At 32.9% G+C, this 15,947-nt stretch overlaps 1 protein-coding gene across 1 annotated transcript; it reads right to left on the bottom strand.

The window, feature by feature from the left end:
• Positions 1-2,741: 2,741 nt before the first annotated feature.
• LOC114188408 lies at positions 2,742-15,561 on the bottom strand. Its single transcript, XM_028076996.1, has 18 exons — positions 15,553-15,561; positions 15,183-15,280; positions 13,659-13,818; positions 12,602-13,515; positions 12,404-12,473; positions 11,953-12,165; positions 11,410-11,559; positions 10,433-10,544; positions 8,925-9,773; positions 8,619-8,767; positions 8,284-8,502; positions 7,473-7,622; positions 6,396-6,504; positions 5,434-6,189; positions 5,180-5,328; positions 4,770-4,988; positions 4,017-4,166; positions 2,742-3,188 (listed from the first exon to the last, which is right to left on the bottom strand). The coding sequence occupies exons 1-18, from the start codon at positions 15,559-15,561 to the stop codon at positions 2,805-2,807; spliced, it is 4,860 nt and encodes a 1,619-aa protein (XP_027932797.1). The 3' UTR covers positions 2,742-2,804.
• Positions 15,562-15,947: the final 386 nt, after the last annotated feature.

Below are 15,947 nucleotides of genomic sequence, written 5' to 3'. Positions count from 1 at the left end.
TTACATAATAATATTTAAAAAAAAACATATATTTTACTTATATAATAAAAATGATATAATTATATTCCTTTAAATTTATCAAATTCAATACTTACTTCTAATTCAATAAAATAATTTATCAATTAAGTTAAGAGATGATCAAATTATCATTTGGTTTATCAACTAGAAACTAATTTGTTCTTTATCAATTAATTTATCATTTAGTTTTTCATGTAACAAGAAACTTTTAGGATAACTATAGTTTAATCGTAATATATTGAATGATATAACATGTGGTAAAAATTATAACGAAATAATTTGATTATTTCCCGTGTGTGTATTATATATATCTATATCTATATATATTATGGTCAAACTTTATTTTATCTCTTAGGAGATTCTAATTCTTGTGCTATTGGTCAACACAGCAAAATCAATGTTGATAATAATTTTATTTTATTTGCAAAGTAACTTGCCATTGGTTTTCACGAGGATTTTGCAAGGTCAAATTGGTGTGAATGAGCATTGACCAATCTATTTAAATATAGTTATTTATTTATTTATTTATTTCACTTAAACAGTATACGTTTCTCTTGAAAAACAAAAAGAAAAAGTATCACTCCACCCCATCAAATGTTGAAAGTCAAATTCTGCTACAATAATTTAGATTTTTGTTTTTTCTATCGAGTCCTCTGATTATGAAATATTTATTTCGTGGTATACAGGCTTAAAATTTCACTATTCTCAAATGTGTTATATGAAGAGAGAGAATAATAAATGTCTACCACAAGAATATGAGGGATATATATACATATACAAATTGCATTGGCATATATAATTATTTCTTTTAGAGATTACATATAACTATTACAAGAACCAACCTTATTTACGATTACTATATGTTTAATCAATTACATATACTTAGACACAAACTTATTATCACTGTTTAAACTAAAATAATCTTATACTATGTAATTATTCTAAGAAATTTGTATTTACCTTTGTGAATATATAACAATGTTAATAAAATTTATTTAGTTATATTCTTTATTACGTGAATGTCTATTTCAATGAGAGTTCAATCTATAATTTATCATTTATGAAAAAAACATAGCTCCTTCTACTAGATCCGAAAATGAAATGTAAAATTATAATAATGAATAATAACGCATGTGGTCAGGAGAAAATATTTTTAAAAATTGTGTCCAATTTAATGTCCTTGAAATAATTAGATAAATTTGTCTTTTTATTATTTATATTAAAATATAATGTTTCATATACAAATCGAAAAGGTATTGAAAAGTTAGGATATATATTTTAAACAAGTTTGAAAATTTTCTACTAATTAAAAATGTTATTTTTTTATCATCAAAGTTTAACGAAAATTATTAGTTTATAGTGTTGGTTTATTGATATAGTTTCTGTTTTTTACCTTTCTAAATTTATTTCTTATCTTGAAAATATTTTTAATTTTTTTTATTGTTGTCTTAACATTATTACCTAATAGCTCAGCTAACACTGAAATGAGACTGTGTTAAAGAGTTGTTCTAAAAGCAAAAGTATATGCGGAGAGGGTGAAAATCGAATATCCTACTCCAACCATTTACGAGACACAGGTACCCATGCATGGGATTCATAACACTCCAGTTGATTAAGATTCAAAAATTGATCAAATTGCTTTTCTAATTGTTCTAGCAAAAGATGATAGGCCTAATGTTAGAGACATTCACTCTATCATTTTTTAGAGGAATAGTTTACATTCTGGTCCCATTTATTTTTATTTTTTCTTCTTCCTCCACCTTCCTTTACCATCCGCCACCTTCTACCACTCTTTTCCCTTTTCCTCCTTCTCTTCTCCACCATCCACCATCCACCTTCCACCACCTTCTTCCCGTTCTCCCCTCTCTTCTCCACTATCCTTCTCCTTTCTAATCTAATCATTCACACCTACATCTAAATAACACACGTTTCCAAATAACTTATCAAGTAGGTTTGGATGCAAGAGTCAAATTGAGTCGTTTCATTTTAAAGGTCGACTTAAGTCAACCTAAGTTGACCTGAGATCTAGGTTGAGTTGAGTCAGTCTAGGACTCAAGTTGATCCAAGTAAGCTTTGACCCATTGAAGTAAGATAATCCAAATTTAAGTCAACATGAGTCGGCACAAATCATAGTTGAGCCGATTTGACTTGAGTCTAGATGAACCTAAGTTAGACTAAGTTCGGGATGAGTCGAATTGGTCCAAAACAAATCGAACTAACTCGGCTTGAAACTAGTTGGAGGCAAGTCGGTCCAAACAATTTCATTGAATTTAGTCTAATTAAGAAAGCGGATCTGATTTAAATTGAATCCAATTTAAATTGGATTAAAAAAAAACCAAATCTAGTTGATCTAGTTAAAATAAATGTAGATTATAAATCCTATCTGTTTTATTGGATCTAAATTGGATTTTTGAAATATCCAATCCATAATGAACCTTACTTCTGAAGAGTTATGTCTAAATGTTTGAGATTGACATGTAACATTTAAATGAAATTGCATGTTTTGAAACCTTATTTACAGTTTTTTTTTTCAAACGAGGGAACCAGATAATGATGGTAACTGTAGTACAATAATCCCAGTAGAGTTTAATGTATAACAGTTTCCCTGCATAATCGAAGTTTTATGCAAAGAAATAAATCCTTGACTTAACAAGTTCTATGTCATGCTACCTTTTCTTAGAAAAAAGTTGGTGTATAATTATATCAATGTTTTTGTTTGTTATTCCATATATTGTTACAAAAGAAATGTGCAAATGATGCATACAATGTTGAAAGAAAAACTCAAATTAAATCACAAAGCCGAAAAGTTCTTCACATGCTGTGTACTCTTTGATCCCTTCGAGATAAAATTCTCTAGCTCCACCATAGGATGAACAACCTTCCCAACATATCTTGATGCTTAAGCTTTCTTTTTCTTCTGTTTCCTTACTATTTTCACAACCAATTGGGTTGCTGTCACACTCTTGACGTATTTCTGTTTCATTGCCTCCATTATAAGTTACGTTGTCCCCTTTTTCTTCACTATTCTCCATGCCTAAATCTTCTTCATTTGGTGGTTCCTCCTTCACTCTTGAGTTTGTTACTTCTGAAACATGAGAGTTTTCTGGTGCAAAGTCTTCCTTTACATATGTGTCACTGCAATCTACTATAGATGGCAATGCAGAGACAACCTGCAATTTATTATATCAATCAAATAAAGTATAATCAACATATTATTAACAAAATGATTCTCTCACACCTAAGTAATAAGGAAAAGAGGGAAAATAAGCAATGTTATGAAAAAGAAAAAATATAGAAGTGAGTATTAACCGATGTAAAACATCAAGCTTAGATAACTCATGTTCAATCACAAATCGACTTAATCGTATACATTCTTGTCAGAGCGAAAGGTTATTTCTGACTTCACATACTTCTCATAGTTTATGTTGGAAGTTCCTCGTTAACTAGAGATAAAGTCAATTCACAATATATAACTGGATTAAAACCTCATAATCCAAGTTAGTTTTGTAAGATAGAGTTAGACTTAAAGTTTTAATTTTAGAAGCAACTTTTTTCAGCTGAATATGAAGACAAATATTGAGTTTTTCATTGACCTGGAACACTACCATAACTTGCTCTGAAGGTTGATCTACTATCAACAACTGATCTGCCTTCCATCAAATTTAACACAGACAAAGTCATTTTTTTTCGTTTTGGTGATTTATTAACCTATCACCAATCTCATTGAATTAAGAGAGATGTTAAAAACACATGCTTTTGAACACACTATCGCTTTTAAGTTGAAATTTTTTGGATATGACAAAATCAAACCCTTATCTTCATCTTATTTGGTGACTCTGTACCCTGATTTTATAGTTTTCTACAAATTTTAACCCATAAAAAAAGATTCTTATAGAAGGGTATTAGAAAGTATATGTTTCTGACACTCGAGCGTAAAATAATTTGTACAACTTTCAAATTTAACTCTTCAACTAGAATATTTCCTCTGTAAATCTTACCATATCCATTGTGAACCTTTCGTTTGGATTCTTTCTCAGACAGTTTTCTATCACGTGGACCAATGCAACTAGTTGTTGCTCATCATAGGAGCTGCTGACTTTGGGATCTACCAACAGTAGAAACTTTTGTTCTTCAAGAAGTGACCTTATCTGAGAATTTTGTGCAATGCGCATAAGGAATGAAATCAGTACAATATGACAGTCTAGTTATATAAATGGAAAAAATATGGAAGATAAAATGCTCAGTTTCTTATCATTAGGACTTGTGGCTTCAATTTAATGGAAATTGTTGAAGCCTAACAATGCACAGCTCAGTAGTAAGATTCCAAAGGTTATAAGAAAACTCCTAAATCAAGAAATGACTACGAGGAGCACAAGATTCAGAAAACAAAGTTAGACATGCTCCTCCAACAAATCTACGATCAAGTTTCAACACCTGAATTTGCTATTGGTAAAAAATGTGATGAATGTAAATATGTTTAAGTTACTACACGTATAAAGGCTCACTGCTATGGGATATATATGTGTTTTAAAAATGACTTTAGCTCTGTAAACTGAAGCACATAATGAATGGATATTGCAGAATTCTCAGAATGTTCATAGATGAAATGTGGACGATAAGAACAATAACACAATTTTTTCTCATATATGGTTGGACGATAATAAAGAAATGTGAAACATATTTGTTGCTCTCAAATAATCATCAATTGAAGTACCATATAGTTTATAGAAATCAAATCATGTGGCTCTTACACATTCAGTGGGACATCTCTCTCCTGATATTTTTTCTGTAATCATACGGCCAGTGATCAACTCCACAAGAACTATACCAAAAGAGTATACATCTGCCTTAGTCGATAGTATTCCACTCTCATAACACTCTGGTGCAGTGCGTCCACAATTCCTCATTCTTTTAAGTCTTTTGAGATTTTTTAATTCACATCTTTCTTTTCCAAACACAAAGTCTCCTACCTAATTCAGCAAATGGTTAGTTTGTTAAGATAGCAGGTTAGCTTACACAGATTGAAACTTGGCCTATAAATATATATATATATATATATATATATATATATATATATATATATATATATATATATATATATATATATATATATATATATATATATATGTTGCTCCACAGCATTAAGGTTAGAAGTAAGTACCAGTGGTTTCAACTCATGATTTAGAAGAATGTTACTTGGTTTTATTCCTCCATGTGCTATATTATTCTCATGTAGATAGTTTAGACCTCTGGCAACACCTATTGCAACTTTCACCCTTTCTCCCCAAGTCAGTGTTCTACCACTTTCTCCTGCATGATTCAGAACGTTCCTCTGGTATGAACATACTTTAACAAAGTTTGTGCACATAATACCCAAACCTCATTGAAATTTAACATTCACATTTTTATCCTTACTTGATAAGTACAGGTCAAGAGAACCGTTGCATGCCTTCTCATACACAATCAGCAATTGACTTAATCGTATGCATGAACCCAACAGCATGATCACGTTTTCATGTCTGGCATTTATAAGCAATTGGAATTCTGACATGAACACCTTCTGCTCCTGTAAGTTTGTGAATGCATGTTGCTTAATCACTATTTCCTGGTTATTCTCTAGCTGGCCTCTGAAAGCAGGTCCATATTCACCTTCACATAGAGAGTACTTAACTGAGAATCCTTCTGTAGAAGCTTGAAGCTCTTCATAAGTATATTTCCTTTGCAATCCACTGTTTGGTCGACTACTTTTGCAGATTGAGCAATCAGAAGACTTTGAATTTCCCAAAATGATTTGGCCTTCACTCCCATTCAATAAACTATCATCACAGCTTCCCTGTATTTGTGTTTTATCCTTGCTCACCATTAGTTTCTTATCTACTTCTTTACCCATTTCTTCTATCTCAAAGCTTCCCTTAATGTGCAGTTTTTCCTGGAATTGTTGGACAGGGTTTATCTGATCAATCATGTCATTGCTGATAGGTCTTACCCCGAACATCTCCTCATGGGGACTCCTCTGCACATCTTCTTCACCCTGTATCATCCGATCTTCATTTCTATGATCATTCTTGTGATTGGTTTTAACTGTCAATCTTTTACTGCTTTCTTCCTTGTATTGGTTTCTGTCGATCAATTCTTGTTCCTGTTTCTTCACTTGATCAGCCTTCATATGACCTATCATTCGGTTATTGTTAGATCTATTGAGACTCCTTGACTTAAAAAGTTAAAGAAACAAAGATAGCTGAAACCTAACTAGTATTCTCTTAAATGCTTAATCATGTAAAATCAATCAATTGTCTATTTATTACTTTTACCCATATGTCTTGCTTTCTACTTTGTCTACTATATATCTTAGCACTCTTGTAGTTTTCCTACATTACCTTGTGTACTACTCGTGGGGAGATCATTTGAATATGAATTTTCTAGAGAAGAATCTTGAATTTCACAACACTCAATTGATTCTTCTATTCCTTGTAAGGAAGATAGAACCTGAAATAGCCCAAAGAATGTGTAAGTTTCAAATGATAAGCTGTTGACAACGTATTGTATAAAATTGTTCATAACACTATTCTTCCTTTCCTGTATTTAATTGCATTGTGAACATGTCATGACTGGTTTATTTTACAATTATTCTTTGTTTTCCTTAATTAAAATGTGAACTGTATACATGTTCTTTAATGTAAATAAATAAAAAGTAGATACCTTTTCACATTGTTATCTTGGTTTTAAATTTTAAGGCCATCATTATCCTAGAAATTCTGGGTATGGTTTCCTATAGCTCTGGTGTATCAAAGAGCTTCATATTCAAGGATTGAATGAACTTTTCACGTGAAACCATAAAAGACATAAAATTGTATGTTGCTGTGAAACAACTTCTCCCATACATTATTTGTGGAATTCTTTTATCTTGGCTTTGTCCATATGTTGAACTTCAATGTTTCCTTGTTGAACTGCTATAAAATCACTTTTGGGTTCTAGCATTTCAGTTTAGCCTCTTAGATATATAGTTAAATCCAGCTACCATACGTTATATAATTAAAACATCAGTATACAATAGTTTACAATCTTTCAAGCTCCATGTGCTTTCATTGAGAGAAAGCATGTCATGATTAGTGTCAAACAAATAAAATCATTCCAAAGTTAAGCCTAAACTTCTAAGAGTTGGCAATCCGTGTAGTGTCAAAACTTTCATGTCTAAGTTGTACTTGTGCTTTATGCATGGTTCAAGTTCAAACAGCCTTTATGATCATTAGGATATAAATTTATTTAGAGACCTCATCTGAAAGATTAAGCCATTAGGATGACTAGTTTTCTTCACATTGACAAAATCCATCTTCTGATATTTGCTTTACATGTCCTGCAGTTCTTTGACATATATAATTTTACTCTATAGATTGTTATTTATCTAGTAACTATCAATCGTTCAAATTGACATATTCTACATCACTTGTACTTACCACATTCATTGAATATCTATCATTGGGATTCTTTTTGAGACATTGTTCTGTTACTTGGACCAACCATACAAGTTTTTCTTCTTCACAGGAGTTACTGATTTTCCCATCCAACAACGGGCGGTACTTCTTTCCTGTCAGTAGGGGCCTGGCCTGGAAGGGAACAAAAATACAAAGAAAGGATTTGGTGTGGTGCACATAAGCAACAAAATTAGAATGGGAGCAGCTAAACTCCAAACCAAATAGTGAGTTTTGTAAGAAATTTTTACTCAAACAACATTTAGTCCCTGGAGTTTTTGGTTTTGTGACAACAAATGGCCTATTCAAAATGAAACATTGACGAACACAAACATGATGTAAAACATAGTTTGCGAATAAAGTGACCTCTGCACTGTATTCACACAAAGAAATATGACGAATGAAAAGAATTAGCTACCTCAACAATATATTTGCATGGCATTAAAGAGTTTATGCTACTTTAACAAATCATATATCTATATCATGTTTTGATGAGTGGAAAATTTGGAATGTAGTATTTCTCCATAAAGACTTTTAAGGAAGAAAAATAATGAGAAAAAATGAAATGAGTATTTCTATATATAAGTTAAAATTAGGTTGTTAAAACTCTCTCAAATAGTTTCTCTAAATTTTTATTTCTTAACGTGTGCATAAGTTAACTTTAACATATGGAGAGACTCATCTCATTTTTTATCTTCTTATTTTTTTCTCTCCTGGAACTCTGTTAAGAAAAAAATGTTCAAATAGACCCTAATTTGCATATTGATATATCAACTTATTAACATGATTTTCTTACCCAGTTAACAAGGCTTTTTCCATCTGGTAATTTGTCCGCAGCCCTCCGGCCACTGATCAGCTCCAAAAGAACCACACCAAAGGAGTATACATCTGTCTTATAAGATAGTTTTCCATTTTCCAGATACTCAGGTGCTGAATATTCAGAATTTCTTACACTTTTATCTTTTCTGGATTTCTTTGGTCCAACTTTCTGTTGTCCGAAGTGGAAATCTCCAATCTATATATATATATACACATAAATAGAAATTTCTTAGAAGATAACATAATTATACTGCACTATAACTTTAGAAACACAAAGAAAAGCTTCATATACACCAAGGTTCAAGTAAGTACCAGTGGGTCAAACTCATGTGTTAGAAGAATATTACTTGGCTTTATATTTCCGTGGATTATGTCTTTCCCATGTAGGTACTTCAAACCTCTGGCAGTACCCATTATTACTTTCAGCCTTTGCTTCCAAGTCAATGACTTGAAACTTCCCCCTGCATAATATTTAAAATTTTTCCCATTTATCTTCATGTCAATAGCAAATTCAGTTCTCTATCACCAAAAGGCAAAAAACAAATTCAATTCTCTAGTGCAATTCCAAGCATAAAATGCTTAAACTTCACTTTAATTAAAGCCCATCTTAGTCCTTACTTGTTAGGTACTGCTCAAGTGAACCGTTGCATACTTTCTCAAACACAACCATCAGTTGGCTTTCATTTGTACATAAACCCAACAGCATGACCACATTTTTATGTCTAGCACTGATGAGCAGCTTTGCTTCTGATTTTATTATCTTCTGTTCTTGGGAGGCATTGACTTGATATTTCTTAACAACAATTTTTACCCGTCCCTCTATAAGGCCTTGGAAAGTAGGTCCATCTTCATTTCCAGATAGAGAGTTCTCAGTGGAAAATCCTTCTGTAGCTTCTAGAAGTTCATCATAAGCAAAGTCTTCTGAGCATGCATTGTTTGGTCGTCTACTTCTACAAATAGAGCATGCAGAGGATTTTGAATTCTCCAAAATTGTTTCACCTTGGCGTCCATCCTGTAAGTTCTCATGGAAGCTTCTCTGTGTTTGAGTTTTATCATGGACCAGCTGATCAACCTCTGGTATTAATCCTACCTCCATCATTTTAGCAAAGCTATTTCCTTCTTGATCTTGGCTCAGTTGGTCAACTTTTGTGTGGCCCATTATGCCATCAACACTAATTTTTTGTGTTCTGATGCCCTCCATATGGAGTGTGCTTGGAATCTGTTCCTCAAACTCATTCAGCTGATCAATTTCTCTCTCGTCCATTCTGTGGTCATTCGCTATCATCTTTCCTGAGCTCCTATCCTTCCCTCGAGACCTTCTTTGCTTCTGTTCTTCGTTATGTCCGAGTTTATCAGAGTTTCCCTGGTTTGCTTTGTAAAAGAGATTATTCTCCCCACCAAGTATGCTCTCAATTTGCTCGACTTTCTGATTTTTCTGATCAGCTTTAGTTTTTGTTGAACCCACATCTGTTTATTTTTAAAGACTATTGTCACCACCAGAAAATGAAACAAAGAACAAAGAATTATCTTAACCCACAAAGTAAATTGTGTCTCCTCAAGTATATCTAAGGGGGTTCGGTTTGAATATAGAATATACAAGCTAAACATTCCTTGACATACTTGCGTCTTATTAAATCAAAATATGCTTAGATTTTTGCTACACTCTCCCGGAAAGCAATATATGTCGAAACATGCTTGAAAATTTACAATAAATTAACGCATTATTTAGTAATAATAAAACACTTCGTACCAATGCCAACGAAGGTTGGCACAACTACGAGGATCAAACTGTACCAACTTAGTCCTTGGTTATCAGTTTTGGGATACTGTGTAGACCAATTTAAAAAAATGTAGCGACTCAGATTTTGCTTTGTTCCCTACCCGTGGTCCTTCATTGTTACGTCTTTTGTACGTACCAAGAATAGGACTATTTTTACAAGGTATAACCTATATCCTGTCCCACCCCTCTTTATTTGGAGGCTGTTATGTTCTTCCAGCTTATGAAATAGCCCTTTTTAAACTTTCAATTTCTTGAAATTTCCTATAAAATCACCTACAAACTCTTCTACAAATTTCTGCTTTCCTCTTTGTATTTATACTTTTCTTGTTCTGAATTTATTTGTTACCTTGAGAACCATTTATTTCTGGCACACTTCTCGAATCTGATATAGCTGGAGTAATATCTTCTGTCATGTGGTCGAGTTCACTCTCTGCTATGCCTTGTAATGCAGAAACAACCTGAAATTGCACAAGTGAAGCGATGTAAGTTGACATGGTATACGTGAGGCAATAATAAAATAGACAATTGAACATTTTTATCTACTTGCAATAATTACAAATCTGAGTACCTATTCTTACTAGGTTTTATTCTCTAGTAAGTCAGAAAAGTTAATCTCATCCCTTCTAATCATGGTCTATATTCTAGGTTCAGACCGGAAATGACCTCGTTAGCAATTAAGGGTTAGTGCACATTGTTATTTGCATGTTTATCATGCATACTTGAGTATTATCCTTCCATATTCTTAATGTGCAATTTATCTTTGAACTTGGAAATTTTCTTGTATCTACATCTTTAAGCTATCTTGAAAATTTATTTCTTATTCATAGGGTATTCTTAGTATGATTTTTTACTTTGAAGGGTAAAAAATGATTTGGGATGGTATTAGATCATTACTCATTAAATGACGTGGAGTTTCAGTCCAGATTTTAACCGTATTGCTCTCTAAGATCTTATACTCAAAGCTTCAATTGTACTGTACATTTTTATGTTGTCTATGATCCTAGTATTTTGTATGCCACGATGAGCTTTGACTCATTCAAATTGAACTAGAAGACCCTTTGTAAGAGGTAAGCGTAAGCTTCTTATTATACTCATTCTTTATGCTTTTTAAGATCATACTTACAGCGGAACCAAACTCCTTGCTACTAAGACCAGCAAGCAATGGCAAAGTAATGTATATTTTTGTTTATACGAAGTGGTGCTCTTGCCGGAGTTATAAAAGCATTCAGCGTTTTGCCTTATTATACTGGATTATAAATATGCAGAACTTCGTTTTGTAGTTTGCATAGTGTCATTGACACAAGAAAATTTGTTGGAACTTACCATATTCATTGATGACCTTTTCTTAGGATTCTTTTCTAAACATTCTGCTATTACTTGGACCATCCAACGAAGGTGATCCTCTTCGTATGAATTTCTGATTATGGGATCCACCAATTCTGAGTAGTTCTTCTTTTTAAGAAGAGGCTTTGCCTGAAAGGAAAAAGGAAAATATCAACTGTGTATAGATGTCACAAGCAACAAGTTAGTTTATGGAGAATTACCTTATGCATAAGTTAAAAGATAAGAATTTAGAGAAGTTATGTGACAGTTTTTACAAGTCAACTTAGGGAGAAGTTCATTTCTTCTTCCTTCTTGGTTTTCTTCTGGAAGTACTCATGGACTAGCTTTTCCAAACAGACCAAAAGTATCTTCAGAAGAAAATAGAACATATTCGTAATAATGTGTAGAAACAGAAACTGAGACATATTAAACCTTTTCTTAGGATATTCTCAGCCTCATGCATGAACTCGTGAGCAAAAACTCACTATTGATCAGTATTTTGATAATTTGCGAGCTGTATGTGGAAATTATGCTGTGTCTTACCCATTCAACAAGGCTTTTATCTTCTGACGTGAAATCTGTAGTCCTTCGCCCAGCGATCAACTCTAAAATAACTACACCAAAAGAGTATACATCTGCCTTTGATGATAATTTCCCTTTCTCCTGGTATTCTGGAGCTACGTATTCATAATTCTCTTTGTTTTTATTTTTGTAGGACTTCAATTCTTGTTCTTTCCCAAAGTTGTAATCTCCAATCTAATTATATGTGTATCATTTAAAATAAAAGTTAGTTCCATTAATGGCAAAAAAATTATAACTAATTGACATTAACTGAAGATGTCCAACAAATATAATTGAAATTTAACAGATAGGAGAAATACGATGGCACAAGGTTGTCAAGTTTCAGGTATGTACCAGTGAATTGAAGTCATGTGTTAGAAGAATATTGCTTGGTTTTATATTGCAATGAACAATGTTATTGTCATGTAGATACTTGAGGCCTCTGGCAAGGCCTATTACCACTCTTTTCCTTTCTTTCCAGGTCAATGGTCTGGAGCTTTCTTCTGCATAATTTAACAAGTTCCTTTAGCATGACATTTTTAATGTGTCTTTTTTCATACGTATCAAATTCTACTGTCCTTTATTTATATATCAAATTCTGCATATAGCACATGTCTTACTTGATAGGTACTTGTCAAGTGAACCATTGCAAGCATACTCATATACAGTAAACAGGAAAGATTCTGCTGTAGATGAGCCCAAGAGCGTAATCACATTCTTATGTCTAGCTTTGAGGATGGTTTGAATTTGTGACTTTACTTTCTCCCTTACTTGAGTTTTAGTGACATCATGCTTCTTAACCACTAGTTTCATTCCTCCTTCCAGCTGGCCTCTGAAAGTGAATAGAGATCCACTTTTGGAGAGACAGTTCTTCAATGAAAATGCATCTGTGGCTGCTAGGAGTTCTTCATAAGTAAATTCCTTTTGGCCCACAATATTTGGTCGTCTAATTTTGCAGACAGAGCAGAAATTGTACATCGAATTTTCCAAAATACTTTTCTCTTGCTCTCCACCATCCAATATAGCAGCACTGAAAATGCTCAATGTCTGTGCATGATTCTTACTCAGCAAATCATCTATTGGTTGATCAATCATTTCCTCACTCATTTCTGGATTGCTCCAGTCCCAATTCTCACCATGGAAGAAGTTGTTTCTCCTCTCTTCATCTTTGCTTGGTTGATCAGCTATTTCCTGAGCAGGTCCTTGATCCGTTTTAATCATAATTGCTGTGTCCCCCACCATCTCAAGGGACATGTTTTGCATCTGTTCATGATGGTGGCCTTGCTCAGCTCTTTCTATTTTATCTATCATTTGATTACTATTTATTTCTGTTCCATCCATGCTCAGGTGATTCGGACTAGCTGGAAATATATTTTCATTGATATTGGCTTTATCATTCGAGCAACCCTCTTCCTCATAGGTCCTAATTTGTATCTGGTTCTGTTCATCATCTTCAAGTTTTCCTATCATTAGATTGTTCTTAGTTGCAATAAGGTGTTCAAAGAGATTATACTGAAACATGCAATGAAACAAGGCCACAATATCCTAATTCAACATTTAAATCATTAAAAATTGAAAATAGAAACGCCTAGTTGTTATGATTACTATGTGGGCTAAAATCAAATAGTATTCCAGAACTCACTCTTAGGGAAAGGATCAATGTCGTCGAAAAGATGTTTATATGGAACACTTGGTAAACTTTCATCATATGTCTCATGGCTGTTACATGGTATTTCATCTGGAACATCTAAAGGCCCTCTTAGTCGAAGTATCCGATCGTTACTCTTTAATATAGATATACCACAAGAAAGCCTCTGCAGGAAAAACTCCTCATCTTTCTTCATTTTCCTGTGAACCAAGAATACTTTTTAGACTGATATGAGGTTCTGTTCAGATTACTGATGAAATCAAAGATCTTTTCATTTGATATTTGCCTGCGTTTTGAAAATTTTCATTTCAAGTTATACAGATTTTACATTTATTTCAAGCTGGGGAATCCTAATTGCTGAACCACAAAAATGGATTCAGTGTCACTAAGCTCAATTTTATCATAAAGTCGAAAACAAATAAATATCACTAAGCAAGCATTTACTAATACAACATTGAACTAATTCATCTTTTCTCAATTTATCATTCTTATTTTGCTCATAGCTATTTGATTTGATTTTCCTCTATTTGTATGCAAGTCTACTTGAAACTTCTTAGATCTACTCAATACTATAGTCTTAACACTGGCTGAATTATCTGATGAGTTAAATTGTCTTCTAGGCATGACATGCTTGAGATCTTTAGCTGGTATCTTAAATTATTATCCAGGAGTAGAGTAAGATTTCAACAGATATACTTGACCAATAGTTTAAACTTCTATTCTCCTGCCTTTTTCCTAAAATAGATTCTAACTAAGATTATGCAATCAATTGAAGTATCAAATTTGTTTGAATTTTTGCTGTATGCTACAAACAGCATACTTGAAGTTGTAAAAGGAAGCTGAATAATTTAAGAAGAAAAATATTACACTCCATTCTGTAGAAAGATAAGATTTGTATATGCTGCATGAGTTAGTGGATTTAACAGATATGTTGTGATAGTCTTCAGATCAGGTGGTTGAGAAAAATTATCTCCGAAAATGATTTTGTCCTCTTATCTACATTTTTTATCCCAGAAGTTTTACTTTGGTGCCTTAGAATGTATCTGTTAGACCAAATTGATCATCCCTCAAACTAGTTTGCTCAACTTGGTGACAGGTGACAAATTGTGACAATCATATGAATGTTTGTCACGTCATATGAATGTTTTTCAGATGTTACATCATATGAATTTTGTCAGATGTTCAGCACTCTTAGAACCAAAATCTGACTAGAGCATCAATTTGGTCTAACATAAACACTTTTAATAATCTAATCAAGAAAAAATCACACTTAAAGGACTAAGTTGAAGCATATAATGTAGAAAGGAACCAAAATATTATTTTAGCTAAAATTATTTTATAGCTGGTTTGCCTAGTCATGTTATAAGTGACACATCTATGTGTTGGAAATCCTCCCCGGGAATAACAATACAGCATAACGTGCCATCTTGAAGTAAAAAATGTCACAAGCTAAAGCAGTCATGTTTTTCTATGATGTTACTACATGCAATTCCAGTTCATATGCCCTTGCTTTAAAAAATAAAACATGTAGTGAATTCTGGTTTTCAGTTAGAGTTTGCCTGACCTGTCAAGTATCACCCAAGTTGCCTGTAGGTCTATGGCTACTTCTAAAGCCACATCTTTTAGTGAAGATCCTGTAAACAGCTTTATCTTTAGTCCAACCTGCAAATACCATGCACAATTTAATAAATTGCAAAAATAGTAAAGCATGCAACATGACAGGCATATCATATCATTTTCTGTTAATTATCTCTTGCTACGAACGAAACAAATACAGGGCTGCATCTTAGTTAAATAACTGAATGAGCAGTTTACATAATTGATTGATTTTCATTCACATTTGCTATCAATTATAGTGTGGCAATTATGCAATAGATTCTTGAGCATGTATCTATCCCTTATTAAAATTGAGACAGTGGCAGAATGGTCCACACCTTGGCCATTGGAGTCTGAAAATTTTACTTAGTGTGAAAGATATGAAATTTAATCGTAGTTTGTCATATAATTTCTATAAAATTCAAGTATGATTTACACTGCCTGCTTGAACATATGGCTTTTCCTACCCAAAACCCCCCTTAAGTAAAAGCACGTATGGTGACCTTGCTCTAACACCAGAGTTGGGTTTTCCTTTTGAGAAAAGATTCATTAGGAGAGATTTCATAAATCTGACCTAAAGTCCAATCCACGTATGGATGGACATCACTTTCGTCCAAAAACCTTAAAATAATAGGATTATGAGTTTTTTTTCTATACGGTCCTCCATTCTCTTACACTCGGTTAGATTTCCAACAATTTTACACTCTTGCTATTATCACTTAGAATATAATGA

This window comes from Vigna unguiculata, chromosome 6 (assembly GCF_004118075.2).
Source record: "Vigna unguiculata cultivar IT97K-499-35 chromosome 6, ASM411807v1, whole genome shotgun sequence".
NCBI lineage: Eukaryota > Viridiplantae > Streptophyta > Magnoliopsida > Fabales > Fabaceae > Vigna > Vigna unguiculata.
Note: the sequence above shows the minus strand (reverse complement) of the source record. Positions and strands in the feature narration are given on the sequence as shown.